Genomic DNA, 19,810 nt, shown 5'->3' with positions numbered 1-19,810 from the left:
GGAGGAGGGAACGGCTACCCATTCCAATATTCTTGCCTGAAAAATCCCATGGACAGAGGAGCCTGGCGAGTTACCATCCAGGGGGCTGCAAAAGAGGGACTGAGCATGCAACAATAAGTGCATAAACAGGGGTGAATAATCAGGCAAAACTCACCTAACTGTGGACAGATGCACTAATTTTGATAAGTAAAATGTTAACCAACAGTAGAATCTAGGTGGTGGATATAGGAGTGTTCACTGTAAAATTCAACTTTCTGGGCATGTTTTTAAATTTCCATGATAAAATTTTGACAAATGTTTAAATTTTAACTAAAAATAAAATTTAAATCCACACTTAAGATTTATACATTACAGTGTATGTTAACGATAGCTCCAAAAAAAAAAAAAGCACGAGAACTGAGGAGGGAGTGGATTTAAACCAGACTAAATCTAGCGGGGCGGGGGGATGTGCTTGGTAGGCAACTGATTCTCTTGAAAAGGTAACTAAGAGCTAACTGCAGCCCAGATGGCTACGGAGGGCAGGGGCTTTCTTCATATTTCACTCCTTTCTCGCCTTTGGTATCTCGCTCTCCTCTTTTCTCTCTTCTCTCTCTTCCCCCAGTCTCCCCGCTCCACGCCGTCTGTCTCTTTCTCTCTTCCCCCCACCCTGTCTCTTGTCTCTGTCTCTCCTTCTCTCTCCGCCCCCGCCCTCCCCCCATCCCGCCTCCCTGTCTCTCTCTGCGTCTCTGTCTCTCTTCCTACCACGAGCGGCTGGGTCAGAAAACTCGAGAGTGGCTCTGTACCCTTCTGCAGCTTCGGAACCATCAGAGCCACGTCAAAAGGAGACTCTCGAGGTCTTGTCTAAGAACCACCGGGTGCACCGGGTTAGGCCCCGGAGCTCCCCAGCGAGCCTGGGCCCCGGGCAGCTCCGCCCCGCGGAGAGCCCCGCCCCTTGCGCTCCGCTTGGCCGCGATCCAATCCACCCAGCCTCGAGCCCGCTCGGTCGTTCTCCGAGGGCCCTCGGACGTAGGGCGCGATGGCAGCCCCCTCCGAGGCCCCGGTCACGCGGCAGGTCAGCGGTCACGCCGCCCCAGCCCCAGTCCCAAGCGGCCCCGCGAGCTGGCAGCCCCTGGCCGCCGCCGTGGCCGAGCTGCCGGTGCTGGACGCCTCCGGGAGGCCTGTGCTGTTTGGTGAGCTGTTCCGAGAGCGCCGGGCTATCGTGGTCTTCGTGCGGGTGAGCACGGGCGACGGGACGATCCAGCGCAGGGACCTCACCTGCAGGCAGGGATGGAGGTTGCTTCCACGGCCTCCCCTGGGGGGAGTTATATCGGGCCTCTGGAAGGGTCCAGGACCAGAGAACGGAGCCCGCCGGGCCTGACCCTTCCTCTAGTGGTCGTCCACTAAAGGTTTCTGGAAGGCGTACTCCGCTCTCGCTTCCTTGAACGGAAAAGGAAAAGCAGCCCGCCAATCCAAGGCCATTTTCTCAGCGAGCGAAGAGGCCTAACAGAGACTGCGTGGGGCCCAATTTCAGTGCACATTTGGGCACCCTTGACATCTCTAACCGTCTTGGGTGTTGCATTACGTCACGCATAAGTACTTGGTTATTTCTGACTCCGAGAGTGTTAGTTGCTAACTTGTCCTTTTTGCCTGTGTTGGGATTTCAGCATTTCCTGTGTTACATCTGCAAGGAATACGTAGAAGATCTGGCCAAAATCCCCAAGAGTTTCTTACAAGTAAGTTTCCCTAGAGTGAGCAGCAGCGTGCCCCGCTTCTGGGCGGCTTGGTGAAACTCACCTGCAGTTTATGAGGAGTGTGATGGCATTAGGGGCGGAATGCACCGCCTCTCCAGCGCAGACGCTCACAAATCCAGATTATCACCATCCCACACATCTCCCCAACACCTCCAAAAAGGGAAGAGACTCATTGGAAGTGTATTTCTGTCCTATTCATTACTGCCTGACTGTAAAAGTACTAACCATAATAATAATTTTGATGTTACCTAATAACCTACCTATTCTCAAATGTTGATTCATAATTACCAAAAACAGAAATGCTAGAAATATTTTCTTTTCTTCAGTTTTATAATACAGACACTCCAAATAGTTGTTCATTACAGGAAGTTACTAGTATAACTTAAATGTGAAAAATTTGTATCCTTAATGGAATTACAGTTCCACATTCTTGTGACAGCCACGTACAGGTGTATTTCTTCAAGCATATAGAGATTTGTCCCCAGGTTAGCTTTTTAGTGAAAGCATTGGTAGCTTCTGTAAAATTAAGATCTGTTTTCAGCAGACCTTGTCAATTGAGATGTGAAAGAATAAAATTGTCTGATTAAATAACCCTACTTTAATAGTTTTTATTCTAGTTCAATGTATGCCTTTTGGGAAAATGTAGAGAATTACTATTATTTTTAAATTCTTACTTAGCAAAAGAATCATCTGAATTAATTGAATATTTTAGCATAATTGCTTTGACTCATACCATTCTTCTGGAAGCCTATAGGTGGCATTAAAATGGAAGAAAAGAATTGAATTAGGGGAAGTTATAATTAGGGGAAACATAATTTCTAATAATATGTATATGTCCTTTTTCTCTCCTAAAGGAAGCAAATGTCACTCTCATAGTGATTGGACAGTCATCCTACCATCATATTGAGGTAAGTATATAGCCAATTGGGACCCTAACAGGCTAAATCTGTTTTAGACATAAAAATTATATAATTACTTAAATCACTAAAGTGTTAGTCACTCAGTCATGTCCAACTCTTTGCAACCCCATGGATTTATAGCCTGCCACACTCCCCTGTCCATGGAATTCTCCAGGCCAAGAGTGGTAGCCATTCCCTTCTTCAGGGGAACGTCCTGACCCAGGGATTGAACCTGGGTCTAAGTTTGCTAAAATTTAGTCAGATTATCACTATTTTTCTCTCATTTGTCTTGATAAAAATTCCAACTGTACTTTTTTTTTCAGCCTTTCTGTAAACTAACTGGGTATTCTCATGAAATCTATGTTGATCCTGAGAGAGAAATTTATAAAAGATTGGGAATGAAAAGAGGTGAAGAAATTGCCTCCTCAGGTAAGACTGTCTCAAGTAGGAAATGCTAATAGTGTATTTCACATTTCACATAAGTATATATATGCATAGGGGAACAAATGGTAAATTCATAAATCAGCCTGCTCTTTATGATTCTAATAAGTGGTCCAGATTCATGATACTCTAAAAGATTCATTTCCTGGATGTAATGACATGGAAGGCTGTTGGTGAATTTCTAAATGAATGAAAAAATGCAAGTTCAAAGCAGTGTTTTCAGTGTGATTTCATTTTTGTGAAAATAAAAACCATTTTCATAAACATAAATATCTATACTATTATATATGTGTATGTGGTGAAAATTGTTTTAAAAGACATTGCAATGTTTACCCCAAGACATAGGAGTGAGAAAAGTGGCTTTTATATATATATATATTTTTTTTTTTCACAATGAGTATATTTTACTTTTGTATTTAAAAGAAAAATAATATTGCTTAAGTTAATATATTTTCATACCTCAACACATGGCTTTGAACACTCTTATGTTCTTTAACTGATGAAATGTTAGTTTTCATCTAAAGCCCAACTCAAAGGGGCTGTAAATAGCTCTACCAGCAGAAACAATTGCTTCCCTCATTGTTTTTTAATAGCACCTTGTACTTTATTATATACTCTATGATCGAACTTAAGGTGATTAGTAGAATAGTTAGTTGAAAGGTTTGATGTTTTATTCATCTCTATATGGTCCACATTCCCTGCCCTTGCACAGTTCTTTATAATTAAAAGTGCCATAAGCTTTAGGTGAACTATTGATATGTGTTTTAGATAAAAGGAACTTGGCTTCTGAAATACCAAGCAAGAGAACTCAACTAGAACCCAGATCACTTATTCTCAACAAATGTTGAGAATGACACCCATGGCACCCACTGTGTTGGCTGTTCCCAGGACAACTGTGACAAAAGATGCAGCCCCTGCCCTCCCAATGCTCATAATCTGCCCTGGGAGAAAGAAGCAAACAGTTAATTACATTACAGCTTAGGGCTTGTAAAAGAGGAGAGCATGTATTGGCAATACCTATAATACAGAAATGCCTGTAATACCAGAAAGGCACAGGGAGAGAAGAATCTGGGAGGTCTTCTTAGAAACGGTGTTGTCTAAGCTCACTCTTTAAGGAGTTAGCTGGATGAAGTAAGGCTGGGAATGCTGCAGCTGACAGAAAGTAGCACATCAGTATGAAAAATTTTGACTCTTGGAGAACTGCAGTTCTCTATGTCTCGCCAGAGCCTAGGAGCCAGTTGGGAATTGTGTCAGCCAAGGGACTGAGTCTGGGAACAAGCCAAGGAGTTTGGATTTGTTCTCAAGGCAGTGGGGGAGTCATAAAAGTGTTTGAGTGGAGAAGTCTTGTTGCCAGGTAGAGAAGCAATTGGAACGTGCCAAACAGGAGGTATCAATTGTCATTGGTATTCTTGACAAGTTTGTAGTAACAGGCTAGAAAGAAATGACAGGGCCTGAAGTAGAGACACAGAGGGACAGATCACAGAGCTGCTACTTATGAAGCGGAGTTGACATGATCCCTTCCTTTACTAATGTTTTTGAAGAAAGCGACCTAAACTTTATTAAAACTAATGATGAGGTACCATAGATAGAGAATTTGTTCTTTTTTTTCTCCTCTCTTTTTAGTATAGGAAATTGCAACAGTACAGATCGTGAACGTTAATCTTTGGTAGACTATTCCTGTGCTGTATCAGAGCCTCAGCATATGTAAGGTCTGTTTATCATTTAGCTGCTTTTGATATAAACTGTGAGTTTTACTTTAGTAACACCTCATCATTCATTGCCTCAATAAAGAGAGATAATTGCAAAAAAAACATGAATTTAAAGCAAAATACATGCTTATAATTATAAAGAAACTATATTCAAATCATTTAAACTCCTTTGATCTGTGTCAAACAACTCTTTTTCCAAACAGAAAACATTAGGTTCTCATGAAATCATTTTTTAAAGTTCCCACCTGAAAAAGCACAAGTCTTAGAATCAGTCTAAGAATAATCCTACTTGAAAACAACATTGAAAATAAAATATAATAATTTAAAATTAATGGGACAGGTTATAAAGACAAAGAATAAGAAAATAAAGCCACTAAATTCAAGGAAGTAATGGGTTTACCTGATATTTCATTTTGCCTTACTTGATAATAAGCCAGTTTATGGTATTAAATCTATAGTGATTGCTATAGACAGCAGATAAGTGCATGCAGGAAACATGCTTCTTACAATACTTAATCTAATATTTCAAATTCAAATTCTGGTCTTGAGTCCAAGAATCAAAGTAAAGAGGAAAAAATTAAAAAAAAACAAACAGGAGTTTTACACATAACTAAATTCATACTGGCAAAATTAGATTGTGCTTTACAGCCAAGACTGTGAAATTCTAGGTTGTGGAATCTTCTTCTATTGAATTTTTAAAATTTCAGAAATATTAAATGACCCTTCTTTGGACATAAGGGGATAGTTTGGATTTATGAACATTTATTTTAGGTATAAAATCCTTAAAAACATAAACTTTAGTCTCTTTACCCATGTCTCTAAGTTAATGAGAATGTATTTGTTTCTTGGTAAGATGAATGAATGTCCATCCTCCTATAAACATGAAAGAAACAGAAAAGTTGGAGAGATGAAGAAAATAATAGTTATCTGGATACATTAAGAAATCAGGCAGGTCAAAGGCAGCATAATCATTAAAGTAAAAAGCCCAAAGCACTAGTTGAAGCTGGACCCCAGGGCTGAGGGGTTAGCTCTGTGCTGTGACTCCCACAGGAGAAGATAAATGGAACTGGTAACTGGTGTACACTGGTTGACATGCACCTGGAGAGGCAGGAAGACCTGGGCTGCCATGTCTCACTGCTCTGTCACTCTCTGGCCTTAGAATTGGTGGAGTCCAGATTTTTTTTTAATAAAAGGCAGGGGTAGGAAAAGGATAAGTTATTAGACAGGTAGTTTCTTTACTCAAAGGTAGTGAAAGTATCAGTCACTGTGAGAAAGGAAATAGGAAAACTGACAAGCAAAGATGGAGAGGTAGCTATAGTTACTGTTGTTACAGCTAAACCTCAAAGTCTCAGTGGCATATAAAGAATGAGGTTAGTTCCTATTCATTCACATTTCAAGAAGGATATTTCTATTGGGTGCTTCTCCAAGCAGCAATTGAGGGACACAGTAGGAAAGACTCAGGCCTCTTCCATCATGTGGCTCTGCCATTGTCAATCCAAATTCCAAAGGATGTATTTAGGTTGGTGCAAAAGTAATTGATGTTTTAGACCATAAATTTTAAATCATAACTAGACTCAAACACATCTTTATTAATCAAAGTAGGAATCATTACAATCAACACATTTTTGCCAACAAGAAATAAGTTGGTTTATTCCTGTAGTGTAAAAATCCATTCTTTGGGATTCAACGAACTCTTGGAAAGCATTTTCTGCCTCCTGCTGGCTGTGGAAGCATTTTCCCCGCTGAAGAAGTGGTAGTCAGTTGGCAAGAGGTCAGGTGAATATGGCGAATGAGGCCAAACTACGTAGCCCAATTCATTCAACTTCTGAAGCATTGGTTGTGCTATGTGTGGGCATTATCATGGAGAAGAGCTGGGCCCTTTCTATTGACCAATGCCAGGAGTAGGTGTTTCAGTTTTTGATGCATCTCATCAATTTGCTGAGCATACTTCTCAGATGTAATGGTTTCACCAGGATTCAGAAAGCTGTAGTGAATACAGTGACCACGACCTTTTTGTGGTGCAAGTTTGGCTTTGGGAAATGCTTTGGAGCCTCTTCTCTGTCCAGCTACTGAGCTGGTCATCACCAGTTGTCATATAAAATCCACTTTTCTTTGCACATCACAATCCAATTGAGAAATACTTCCTTGTTGTTGCATAGAATAAGAGAAGACAACACTTCAAAATGACATTTTTAAAAATTTCCGGTCAGCTCATGCGGCACCCACTCATTAAGCTTTATCACCTTTCCAATTTGCTTCAAATGCCCAATGACTGTAGAATGGCCTATGTTGAGTTCTTTGGCAACTTCTCATGTAGTTGTAAGAGGATCAGCTTTGATGATCTCAGTTGGTCATTGTTGGCTTCCAATGGCTGGTCACTACGTTCCTCATCTTCAAGGCTCTTGTCTTCTTTGCAAAACTTCTTGAACCACCACTGCACTGTACATTAATCAACAGTTCCTGGGCCAAATGCATTACTGAGTTGTTTCTACTGCTTTATGATTCATTTTAAACTCAAATGAGAAAATTGCTCAGACTTGGTTGTCTAACATCATTTCCATAGTCCAAAATAAATATGAAATAAATAGCAAGTAATAAGTCATTAGCAAAAAAACATAAAATGAGAAATGTGCATTAAAATGATATATAACATAACCACATTTATTAAGAATGTATTCCAAAATCAAATGGCAAATTTCAACAATGCAAAAACTGCAGCTATATTTGCACCAACCTAATAGAAGAAACATGGATAATCACCTCTGGGGAGGTTTTTAGGAGATGCTGTGGAAGTGGCACACATTATTTTACTCATTGGTTTGATTGTAATCATACAGCCCTACCAAACCCCAGGAAGACTGGGAAATGTCTAGTTGCGGTCCCAGAAAGAGTAAACAAGTTTCGACCAGCATGTAACAGTAGTCTGTGCCACAATGTCATCTGAAGAGGAATGTAGTTATCTATTACTAGGTAAGAGACGAAACCAAATGTACACGGGGATTAAAAAGGAAAGTGCTGCCAGTTGGAGAATTCTATAGCTGGCATTTTTCAGTGGCAGAAAATTGTCTGGGTCTGTCATCACTTCTTCTTTTAAAGCAGTAGTTCTCAACTGGGGACAATTTTGACCCCTCCCCCCTGCCAGGGGATATTTGCCACTGTCTAGAGACATATTCAGTTGTCACAGCTTGGTGAATGGTGGTTGCTATGGCATGTAGTAAGTTCAGAGAGCACGGATGATGGTATTCACCCTACGTTACTCAGGACAAAGACTTATCTGGTCTAAAACATCGGTAGTGAAAGGCCGAGAAACTGTTCCTCGAAGGAAGAGAAAAAGGCAAGTCAAGAGTAAGATAACACATAAGAGAGAGACTGTTTTCTAAAAATACTAACATTATCTTAACATCAAGTCAAATATAAAATGATAACATCTAAAGACAATTCCTAATATTTCAGGACAGAGCCCCCATGTAAAATCAAATATACTCTCAGGAAGCATTCGGAGCCTGTGGAGAGCAGTAACTGGCCCTCTTTTTGATTTTCAAGGAGATCCAGCTCAGCAAGGTGGAACACTCATTTTAGGTCCAGGTAAGCATCAAAGCTGAGCTTCAGCAGTGTGCTTTTCATGCTTTCTAGAAGTCAAGAGGCCATCCACTTTCTTTATAAAGTAGCCACCATGTAAAAGTGGACATGGCAGCAGTCAGGGTGCTCTGCTTTCACAGGGGACATCGTTGGTTTTCAAACACTCCTGTATATTGTTGCTGTCTGTTTACTGGACGTACTGTGGCCGTCATTCCATGCCTGAGGGATTCCAAGTATTTGGGATAGGGAAAATCACTGATGCTTCGGTAATTTGTATGTGGCTATCATACTCTTTAAAAATTTCAGTGGAGGTGAGCAGATGACCCACAAAATGCAGAACAATTATACCAAAGAAATTCTTGCACTGTTAAGAACGTTCTAGGACCCACAACAGATTTCCTAACCTGGGGATCTGGCAAAGGGACTGAGAACCCCCAGAGAATTTGACTTTGGAGGCCACTGAGATTTGATTACAGAAGTTACACAGGACTAGGGAAACAGACTCTTGGAGGGCACAAACAAGACCTTGTGCACACCAGGACCCAGGAGAAAAGAGCAGTGACCCCACAAGAGACTGACCCAGATTTGCCCAGGAGTGTCTAGAAGTCTCTGGTGGAGACATGGGTTGGTGGCGCCTGATGCAGGGCCGGGGGCACTGAGTGCGGCAGTGCATCCACAGGACCTTTTGAAGGAGGTCGCCTTTATCTTCATTACCTCCACCATAGTTTGGTCTCAGGTCAAACAACCGGGAGGGAACACAGCCCTGCCCATCAACAGAAAATTGGATTAAAGATTTACTGAGCATGGCCCTGCCCCTCAGAACAAGATCCAGTTTCCCCCACAGTCAGCCTCTCCCATCAAGAAGATTCCATAAGCTTCTTATCCTTGTCCTTCATAGGGCAGACAGAATGAAAACCACAATCACAGAAAACCAATCAAACTGATCACACAGACCACAGCCTTGTCTAACTCAATGAAACTATAAGCCATGCTTTGTAGAGCCACCCAAGATGGATGGGTCATGGTGGAGAGTTCTGACAAAATGTGGTCCACTGGCAAAGGGAATGGCAAACCACTTCAGTATTCTTGCCTTGGGAACCTAATGACAGTATGAAAAGGCAAAAAGATATGACACTGAAAGATGAACTCCCCAGGTCAGTAGGTGCCCAATATGCTATTGGAGAAGAGTAGAGAAATAACTCCAGAAAGAATGGAGAGACAGAGTCAAAGTTGTGGATGAGCCCAGTTGTGGATGTGACTGGTGATGGAAATAAAGTCCGATGCTGTAAAGAGCAATATTGCTTAGGAACCTGGAATGTTAGGTCCATGAATCAAGGTAAATTAGAAGTGGTCAAGCAGAAGATGGCAAGAGTAAACATCTATATTTTAGGTGAACTAAAATGGACTGGAATGGGTGAATTTAATTCAGATGACATTATATCTACTACTGTGGGCAAGAATCCCTTAGAGGAAATGGATTTTTTCAGCATTATGTTTCCCATGTAGCTTATTACAAAATATTGAGTAGAGTTCCCTGTTCAATACAGTAGGTCCTTGTTGATTACCTATTATATATATAGTAGTGTATATATGTTAATTTCAGACTCCTAATTTATTCCTCCCCCCATCTCTCCCCTTTGGCAACCATAAGCTGAAGTCTGTTTCTGTTTTGTGAATAAGTTCATTTGTATCATTTTTTTAGATTCCACATGTAAATGATGTCATATGATATTTCTCTTTCTTTGATTAGTTCATTTAGTATGATAATCCCTAGGTTCATCCATGTGGTTGCAGATGGCATTATTTCATTCTTTTTTATGGCTAATATTCCATTGTGTATATGTGCCACATCTTCTATATCCATTTCTCTGTTGATGGACGTTGGGTTGCTTCCATGTCCTGGCTATTGTAAATAGTGCTGCAGCGAACATTGGAGTGCATGTATCTTTTTAAATTATGGTTTTCTCCAGATTCATACCCAGGAGTGGGATTGCTAGATCATATGGTAGTTCTTGGGGTTTTTTAAAATTTTTTATTTCTTTATTTTTGGCTGTGCTAGGTCTTTGTTGCTATGCAGGCTTTTCTCTGGTTGTGGCAAGTGGCAGCTATTCTCTAGTTGAGGTGCACGGGCTTCTCGTTCCGGGGGCTTTTCTTGTTGCCTGCGGAGCACTGTAGCACTGAAGCCCTACTATAGGGCTTCAGTAGTTGTGGCCTGTGGGCTCAGGAGTTGTGGCTTTGGGGCTCTAGAGCAGAGGCTCAATAGTCGTGGCATGTGGGCTTAGTTGCTGCTCAGCATGTGGAATCTTCCTGGATCAGGGGTTGAACCCATGTCTCCTGCATTGGCTGGCAGATTCTTTACCACTGAGCCACCAGCGAAGCCCTATATTTAGTTTTTTAAGGAACCTCCATACTGTTCTCCATAGTGGTTGTACCAGTTTACATTCCTACTGACCCTGTAAGAAGATTCCCTTTTCTCTACACCCTCTCCAACATTTATTGTTGGTAGACTTTTTGATAATGGCCATTCAAACCAGTGTGAGGAGATACCTTATTGTAGTTTTGATTTGCATTTCTCTAATAAGTAACAGTGTTAAACATCTTTTCGTGTACTTTGTGGCCATCTGTATGACATCTTTGGAGAAATGTCTCTTTAAATATTCTGCCCATTTTTGATTGGTTGTTCGTTTTTTGATTTGAGCTGCATGAGCTGTTTGTATATTTTGGAGATTAATCCCTTTTGGTTGCTTCATTTCTACATATTTTCTCCCATTCTGTGGGTTTTCTTTCCATTTTGTTTGTGGTTTCCTTTGCTGTGCAAAAGCTTTTAAGTTTAACTAGACCCATTTGCTTATTTTTGTTTTGTTTTCATTACTCTAGTGGAGAAGGCAATGGCACCCCACTCCAGTACTCTTGCCTGGAAAATCCCATGAATGGAGGAGCCTAGTAGGCTGCAGTCCATGGGGTCGCTAAGAGTCGGACACGACTGAGCGACTGAGCGATTTCACTTTTCACTTTCATGCATTGGAGAAGGAAATGGCAACCCACTCCAGTGTTCTTGCCTGGAGAATCCCAGGGACAGGGGAGCCTGGTGGGCTGCCGTCTATGGCATCACACAGAGTCAGACACGACTGAAGTGACTTAGCAGTAGCAGCATTTCTCTAGGAGGTAGATCCAAAAGATATTGCTCTAATATATGTCAAAGTGTTCTGCCTCTGTTTTCCCCTAGGAGTTTTATAGTATGCAATCTTATCTTTAGGTCTTTCTTTAATCCATTTTGAGTTTACTTTTATATATTGTATCAGGGAATGTTTTAATTTCTTTTACATATAGTTGTCCAGTTTTCCCAGCACCACTTATTGAAGAGACTGTCTTTTCTTCATTGTGTATTCTTGCCTTCTTTGTCATAGATTAATTGACCATAGGTGCTTAGGTTTATTTCTGGGCTTTCTGTCCTGTTCCATTGATCTATAAGTAGCTTCACTGATCAATTTGGACCACCTAAAATTCCTTTGGCTTCCCTCTGCTAAATGGTTGGGCATTGGAGCTCAACCATGTTCAAGTATTGAACACCCAAAAAGCCTAACTCACTGTCTCATAAACTAATTTTTCTTGGTTCTTCTTTGTCTTTAAAACTGTCCATATTAGTGAGTGTAGCTGCTCCAAGTTATAAAATTAACATTTACTTTAATAAATTCCACATGTCTAAAAGGAAGTCTTTAGAAGGAAGATTTTGACCAAGTATTGTAACTTTTTGCTGCTGAAGCATTATAGCTAGCTAAAATCTTTCATTTTATTTAATCTCCCTTTTCTTCTCACAGATTTACACTAGTTAGACTAGCCAAAAAACAAGCCTTGTTTTATGAGAATGAATCCTATAAATTCTCCTAGAATGACATTGAGTCATACTTCTGAATGAATTATTTCCATCCTCAGACTTGTAAGGCATTATTTTTTGAGTCCCTCATCTTTAAGTTTTGACATCATTTGAGCATGCATTCTGTTGTTTAAGAATGAAGAGCACACAGAAAGCATCATTTGTGTGCCAGGATGGGAACAGACTTAATAAAGAGAAAATTTTGATACTACACTTTGGAAAAATTATAGCTCCTTTAAGGAAAGAGCTGGGTTTACTTATTTATACAAATATCTTATCACGGTTAACCAAGTATTTTATTTTGGAATCCCTTAGAAGAAATGGACTAGCCATCATAATCATCAAAAGAGTCTGAAATGCAGTACTAGGATGCAGTCTCAAAAATGAAAGAATGATCTCTGTTTCCAAGGCAAACTGTTCAGTATCACAGTAATCCAAGTCTATGCCCCGACCAGTAACACCGGAAGAAGCTGAAGTTGAATGGTTCTATGAACACCTACAAGACCTTTTAGACTAATACCCAAAAAAGATGTCCTTTTCATTATAGGGGACTGGAATGCAGAAGTAGGAAGTCAAGAAACACCTGGAGTAACAGGCAAATTTGGGCTTGGAGTACAGAATGAAGCAGGGCAAAGACTAGTAGAGTTTTGCCAAGAGAACACACTGGTCATAGCAAACACCCTCTTCCAGCAACACAAGAGAAGACTCTACACATGGACATCACCAGATGGTCAACACCAAAACCATATTGATTATATTCTTTGCAGCCAAAGATGGAGAAGCTCTATACAGTTGGGAAAAACAAGACCGGGAGCTGACTGTGGCTCAGATCATGAACTCCTTATTGCCAAATTCAGACTGAAATTGAAGAAAGTAGGGAAAACAACTAGACCATTCAGGTATGACCTAAATCAAATCCCTTATGATTATCCAGTGGAAGTGAGAAATAGATTTAAGGGACTAGATCTCATAGACAGAGTGCCTGATGAACTATGGACAGAGGTTTGGGACATTGTACAGGAGACAGGGATCAAGACCATCCCCATGGAAAAGAAATGCAACAAAGCAAAATGTCTGTCTGAGGAGGCCTTACAAATAGTTGTGAAAAGAAGAGAAGTGAAAAGCAAAGGAGAAAAGGAAAGATATACCCATTTGAATGCAGAGTTCCAAAGAATAGCAAGGAGAGGTAAGAATCAGCGATCAATGCAAAGAAATAGAGGAAAACAATAGAATGAGAAACACTAGAGATCTCTTTAAGAAAATTAGAGATACCAAGGGAACATTTCATGCAAAGATGGGCTCGATAAAGGACAGAAATGGTATGGCCCTAACAGAAGCAGAAGATATTAAGAAGAGGTGGCAAGAATACACAGAAGAACTGTACAAAAAAGATCTTCATGACCAAGATAATCATGATGGTGTGATCACTCACCTAGAGCCAGACATCCTGGAATGTGAAGTCAAGTGGGCTTTAGGAAGCATCACTACGAACAAAGCTAGTGGAGGTGATGGAATTCCAGTTGAGCTCTTTCAAATCCTGAAAGATGGTGCTGTGAAAGTGCTACACTCAATATGCCAGCAAATTTGGAAAACTCAGCAGTGGCCACAGGACTGGAAACAGTCAGTTTTCATTCCAATCCCAAAGAAAGGCAATGCCAAAGAATGCTCAGACTACTGCACTATTGCACTCATCTCACACGCTAGTAAAGTAATGCTCAAAATTCTCCAAGCCAGGCTTCAACAGTACGTGAACCATGAACTTCCAGATGTTCAAGCTGGTTTTAGAAAAGGCAGAGAAACTAGAGATCACACATCTGCTGAATCATCGAAAAAGCAAGACAGTTCCAGAAAAACATCTATTTCTGCTTTATTGACTACGCCAAAACCTTTGACTGTGTGGATTACAATAAACTGTGGAAAATTCTGAAAGAGATGGGAATACCAGACCACCTGACCTGCCTCTTGAGAAACCTGTATGCAGGTCAGGAAGCAACAGTTAGAACTGGACACAGAACAACAGACTGGTTCCAGATAGGAAAAGGAGTACATCAAGGCTATATATATTGTCACCCTGCTTGTTTAACTTATATGCAGAGTACATCATGAGAAATGTTGGACTGGACAAAGCACAAGCTGAAATCAAGATTGGTGGGAGAAATATCAATAACCTCAGATATGCAGATGACAGCACCCTTATTGCAGAAAATGAAGAAGAACTAAAGAGCCTCTTGATGAAGGTGAAAGAGAAGAGTGAAAAAGTTGGCTTAAAGCTCAACTTTCAGAAAACTAAGATCATGGCATCCAGTCCCATCACTTCATGGCAAACAGATGGGGAAACAGTGGAAACAGTGGCTGACTTATTGTTTTGGGCTTCAAAATCACTGCAGATGGTGACTGCAGACATGAAATTAAAAAACACTTACTCCCTGGAAGGAAAGTTATGACCAATCTAGACAGCATATTAAAAAACAGTGACGTTACTTTGCCAACAAAGATCCATCTAGTCAAGGCTATGGTTTTTCCAGTAGTCATGTATGGATGTGAGAGTTGGACTATAAAGAAAGCTGAGTGCCAAATAATTGATGCTTTTGAACTGTGGTGTTGGAGAAGACTCTTGAGAGTCCCTTGGACTGCAAGGAGATCCAACCAGTCCATCCTAAAGGATATCAGTCCTGGGTGTTCATTGGAAGGACTGATGTTGATGCTGAAACTCCAATACTTTGGCTACCTGATGGGAGGAGCTGAGTTATTTGAAAAGACCCTGATGCTGGGAAAGATTGAAGGCTGGAGGAGAAGGGCATGACAGAGGATGAGATGGTTAGATGGCATCACCAACTCAATGGACATGAGTTTGAGTAAAGTCCAGGAGTTGGAGATAGACAAGGAGGCCTGGCATGCTGCAGTTCATGGGGTCGCAAAGAGTCGGACACGACTAAGCAACTGAACTGAACTTATTTGATAAAAAGCCTATAACTCAAGGTCTGCTTGTAAAGTCCACGTGCTGAACTCCTACAAGTGGTAAAACAGAGTTGATGGGTTTATGATCCAATTTTCCAGTTTATTGTGATCCATACAGTCAAAGACTTTGGCATAGTCAGTAAAGCAGAAATAGATGTTTTTCTGTCCATGTGTGACATTACAGATTCTCTCAATTTCAAATGAACCTTGGGACATGACCTAAAATATGGGAATGTCATATCCTCGTGCAATGCCTATCTTGTTGACCCTCCCCAGCCTTTGAGGAGTTATGGAACCATAAAGAGGCTTTGTACCACTGGTTGAATAGCATGCTGAGAGACATCAGTTGTCAAAAATGTGGTATCTGTGGGTTTATGATATTTAATCGACAATGGTTAGTGTGGATAGCATATAGGTACAATGCAGAAAACAGGCCTCTTATGATATTTAGTAATCTAATGTTTTATGTTAAAATTCTGGTCTTGATTCCAAGAATTAAAGTAAACAGGATCTAGATTATACTACTATTTCATTTGAGCATGTAGAAGAAATATATTACATAACTGATTGTCTTAATGCTCTTATTTTTCAGCCTCTTTTAGTCTATGGTTATAATATGTGTAGGCTATTAAATTGGTAATTAGGAGTAAATTTTTTAAGGAAGTGGTTTATTCTGTTATCACATTTAAGAAACAGATGATTTTCTGGTTTGATATGTACACTAGTTCCATATTCTTCCTATCTGTCTGACAAGCTGTTTTATTTAATTACATTTAATGAACTGTGGTGTTGGAAAAGACTCCTGAGAGTCCCTTGGACTGCAAGGAGATCCAACCAGTCCACTCTGAAGGAGATCAGCCCTGGGATTTCTTTGGAAGGAATGATGCTAAAGCTGAAACTCCAGTACTTTGGCCACCTCATGCAAAGAGTTGACTCACGGGAAAACACTCTGATGCTGGGAGGGATTGGGGGCAGGAGGAGAAGGGGACGACAGAGGATGAGATGGCTGGATGGCATCACTGACTCGATGGACGTGAGTCTGAGTGAACTCCGGGAGTTGGTGATGGACAGGGAGGCCTGGAGTGCTGCCATTCATGGGGTCGCAAAGTGTTGGACACGACTGAGCGACTGAACTGAACAGAAGGTTATAATTTAAGAGTCTTTCCCTTTGGAGCTCATAAAGCATTAAGTACCAACCTTATTTAACCATAATTTTTGTCATGCTTTACTACCTTAATTAAAATTTATTGCCTCATTATATGGAGAATGCTATGTACTCCAGGTAAATAACTTTTTCATTTGGACTAATTAGAAGTTAAAATACTGCTCTGATTCTAGAAAGCAGTACATCTAATGAATAACCCTATATGTTAACCTTTACCTTTTATTCTTATTCTCTTCTAGGTAACAACATCCATTTTATACACCATGATAGGAATAGGTTGGATCATAAACCCATCAACTCTGTTTTACAGCTTGTAGGAGTTCAGCATGTGGACTTTACAAGCAGACCTTCAGTTATCCATGTGTGACATTACAGATTCAATTTCAAATGGACCTTGGGACATGACCTGAAACATGGGAACGTCATATCTCGTGCAGTGCCTATCTTGTTGACCCTCCCCAGCCTTTGAGGAGTTATGGAACCATAAAGAGGCTTTGTACCACCGGTTGAATAGCATGCTGAGAGACATCAGTTGTCAAAAATGTGATATCTGTAATGTTATAGCTTTTAAGGTTTTATTTTATATAACAATTTTGGTAAAAAAAAAAAAAAACAAAAAACTAAATTTTACTTACACAAAGTAAGTACACTTACACAAACTTTAAAAGCTATAAAATTATAAATGCCATTCTTTATTTTGCCTTATGCTATATCCATTCAATGAAGATATTTTTGGCCATTAATCATACATTTTTATAAAGAACATATAAGGAGAAAGGGAAGTAACCAAGAACATTTGATCCATTGAGAAAAGCAGGAACTCAAACTCTGTAAACAGCATAATCGTATTTTTGTAGGTATACTTTTATATTTTTGTTTGTGTAAAAAGAAGGACAGGAAGTAAACACACCAGAGTATCATCAGTAGGTATCACTAGGTGGTAGGATTACAGGGGTTTTTTTTTCCTGTACTTTTTTATATTTTCCAACTATTCTGTAATGAACATGATTCATTTTTTGGCAAAGAAAAGGTCTTTAAAAATTATATGAAGAATATGTTCCTACATAGCAAGCTCCACAAAGGTGCAGTTATACAGGCTGCAGGCCATACATTTCTAATTCTTTACTCAGAGGAAACACAGCAGACCAAACCTACGTATAGCCTACGTGCACAGGCTTTGAGCACACACCCAGTATCTATTTCACTAGGATTTTGTTTAGGGGGACAGGGGTTTCTAGTAAAAGGAGAAAAATATGTTTGCAATATTTGATACGTGTTTAATATATAATCAATATGCTTTTTGAAAGGAAATTTTAAGAATTGTTTAAACTGAAAAAATAAGAAATTTTGTAATTTAAATGTACACTATGATTTGGTTGTATACTCTCAAACAGCTTCTACTTCCCACCCCCAAGTTGCTTTTATTTAGTGAACAATTGTCGTCTTTTATTTTTCTAGAGTCTTAATATCTTTAGTGGGAAGTGTCCTAGGAATTCTGATGAAAAGTACAGCAAGATTAAAATATTGATAATTATTAGCAAGTATAATACTGCTTTGAACTTAAAATACTTTTATAACAAGCATATAAAGGTCATACACAAAATATACTTTGAAGTGTCCAAAAATCTGAATCTATTTTCATGTGTATACAGACAGAAATCATGTTTTTAATAATGGAAATGGGATAGCTCATAAAAATTAAAATTAAGGTGTTTTGGACTATTTTATTAAGTAAGGAAACATTGGTGGCCCACATCCCTTTATTAACTTTAGACTTAAAACTGCTGAATCATAGCTGACACAAAATTTATATGTTTACATTTATATTGTATTATAAAAATGTACATATAAAAATGCTATATTTTTTAAAGATACATAAATGCTTCAGCGAGGAACAGTTATATAAATACAGTGCAAGTGTAAATTGCCTACCCAAACAAACTGAGAGAAGCTGATGTTGAAAACAGTTTTTTAAAAAGCAAGCATGGCAGTTTATACTTTATTGTTATTGACCACCATTAAGCAGACATTAGAAATGTTTGAAGTCTTGAGTAACTGGTCTGTAAGTCAATCTCTGCTGTCCTCACAACAGTGATTTTTTTTTTTTAATGGGTCCTGTATGTTTTGATTTCTTCTATTTAGAAAGTTGGAAATCTTTAATGAATTTATTCAACAAATGATGTGGCGAAAAAAAAGACTATCACTTTTGAAGCTTTTAGCAAATTTATGATTGAAAACTAACCTTACATTGAAATTGTAAGACATTGAAGACATTGAAATTGTCCCCTAAGAAGAAAACTAAACAAAATAAATAATGAAATAATGAAAGCTCAAATGGGATAGAGATATAATTTTAAATTCTATAACTTAGCTTTATAGTTTCCAAACATGATATGCTATGCTATGCTTTGCTAAGTCACTTCAGTCGTGTCCAACTCTGTGTGACCCCGTAGACAGCAGCACACCAGGCTCCCCTGTCCCTGGGATTCTCCAGGCAAGAACACTGGAGTGGGTTGCCATTTCCTTCTCCAGTGCATGCAAGTGAAAAGTGAAAGTGAAATTGCTCAGTCCTGTCTGACTCTTAGCGACCCAATGGACTGCAGCTTACCAGGCTCCTCCGTCCATGGGATTTTCCAGGCAAGAGTACTGGAGTGGGGTGCCATTGCCTTCTCCATATGATATAGCTCCTACTTCTAATTGGGTAAAAGTGAATTCTGCATCAGAAAGAAATGAATTTTTGTTGTTGTTGTTTAGTCACTAATCTGTGTCCAACTCTTTTGCAACTCCATGGACTGTAGCCCACCAGGCTGCACTATCTACGGGATTTCCCAGGCAAGAATACTGATTGTTGTTGTTCATTGGCTAAGTTGTGTCTAACTCTCCATGGACTGCAACATGCCAGGCTTCCCTGTCCTTCACTATCTCCCAGAGTTTGCTCAAACTCATGTCCATTAAGTAAATAATGCCATCCAACCATCTTATTCTCTGTTGGCCCCTTCTCCTCCTGCCCTCAATCTTTCCCAGCATCGAGGTCTTTTCCAGTGAGTTAGCTCTTCCCATCAGGTGGCCAATGTATTGGAGCTTCAGCATCAATCCTTCCAATGAGTATTCAGGGTTGATTTCCTTTAGAGGGCTTCCCTGGTGGCTCAGATGGTAAAACATCTGCCTGCAATGTGGGAGACCTGAGTTCTATCCCTGGGTCGGAAAGATCCCCTGGAGAAGGAAATGGAAACCCACTCCAGTACTCTTGCCTGGAAAATTCCATGGATGGAGGACCCTGGTAGGCTACAGTCCATGGGGTCACAAAGAGCTTCAGACATGACTGAGCGACTTCACTTTCTTTCTTTTCTTTCCTTTAAGATTGACTGGTTTGATCTCCTTGCTATCCAGGGGGCTCTCAAGAGTCTTCTCCAGCACCACGGTTCAAAAGCATCAGTTCTTCAGCACTCAGCCTT

At 39.9% G+C, this 19,810-nt stretch overlaps 1 protein-coding gene across 3 annotated transcripts; it reads left to right on the top strand.

The window, feature by feature from the left end:
* The first annotated feature begins 949 nt into the window (after positions 1-949).
* On the top strand, positions 950-18,690 carry PRXL2C (peroxiredoxin like 2C). Of its 3 annotated transcripts, none has more exons than XM_027550291.1 (6): positions 951-1,213; positions 1,644-1,712; positions 2,585-2,638; positions 2,953-3,058; positions 8,323-8,364; positions 16,595-18,690. In XM_027550291.1, the coding sequence occupies exons 1-6, from the start codon at positions 1,016-1,018 to the stop codon at positions 16,720-16,722; spliced, it is 597 nt and encodes a 198-aa protein (XP_027406092.1). In that variant the 5' UTR covers positions 951-1,015; the 3' UTR covers positions 16,723-18,690. The 3 variants fall into 3 exon arrangements, with proteins under 3 accessions (XP_027406093.1, XP_027406092.1, XP_027406091.1); XM_027550290.1 differs by having other exon boundaries at positions 8,233-8,364; XM_027550292.1 differs by lacking the exon at positions 8,323-8,364 and having other exon boundaries at positions 950-1,213.
* Positions 18,691-19,810: the final 1,120 nt, after the last annotated feature.

The sequence above is a fragment of the Bos indicus x Bos taurus genome, chromosome 8 (genome assembly GCF_003369695.1).
Source record: "Bos indicus x Bos taurus breed Angus x Brahman F1 hybrid chromosome 8, Bos_hybrid_MaternalHap_v2.0, whole genome shotgun sequence".
NCBI lineage: Eukaryota > Metazoa > Chordata > Mammalia > Artiodactyla > Bovidae > Bos > Bos indicus x Bos taurus.
This window is presented reverse-complemented; position numbering and strand designations above follow the sequence as displayed.

Excerpts from the sequence above, each read along its gene's own strand:
- PRXL2C (XM_027550290.1), top strand. The coding sequence starts at position 1,016 with ATGGCAGCCCCCTCCGAGGCCCCGGTCACGCGGCAGGTCAGCGGTCAC. Across the intron at positions 2,639-2,952 it reads CATCCTACCATCATATTGAG|CCTTTCTGTAAACTAACTGG; the intron begins GTAAGTATATAG and ends TTTTTTTTTCAG. Across the intron at positions 3,059-8,232 it reads TGAAGAAATTGCCTCCTCAG|GACAGAGCCCCCATGTAAAA; the intron begins GTAAGACTGTCT and ends CTAATATTTCAG.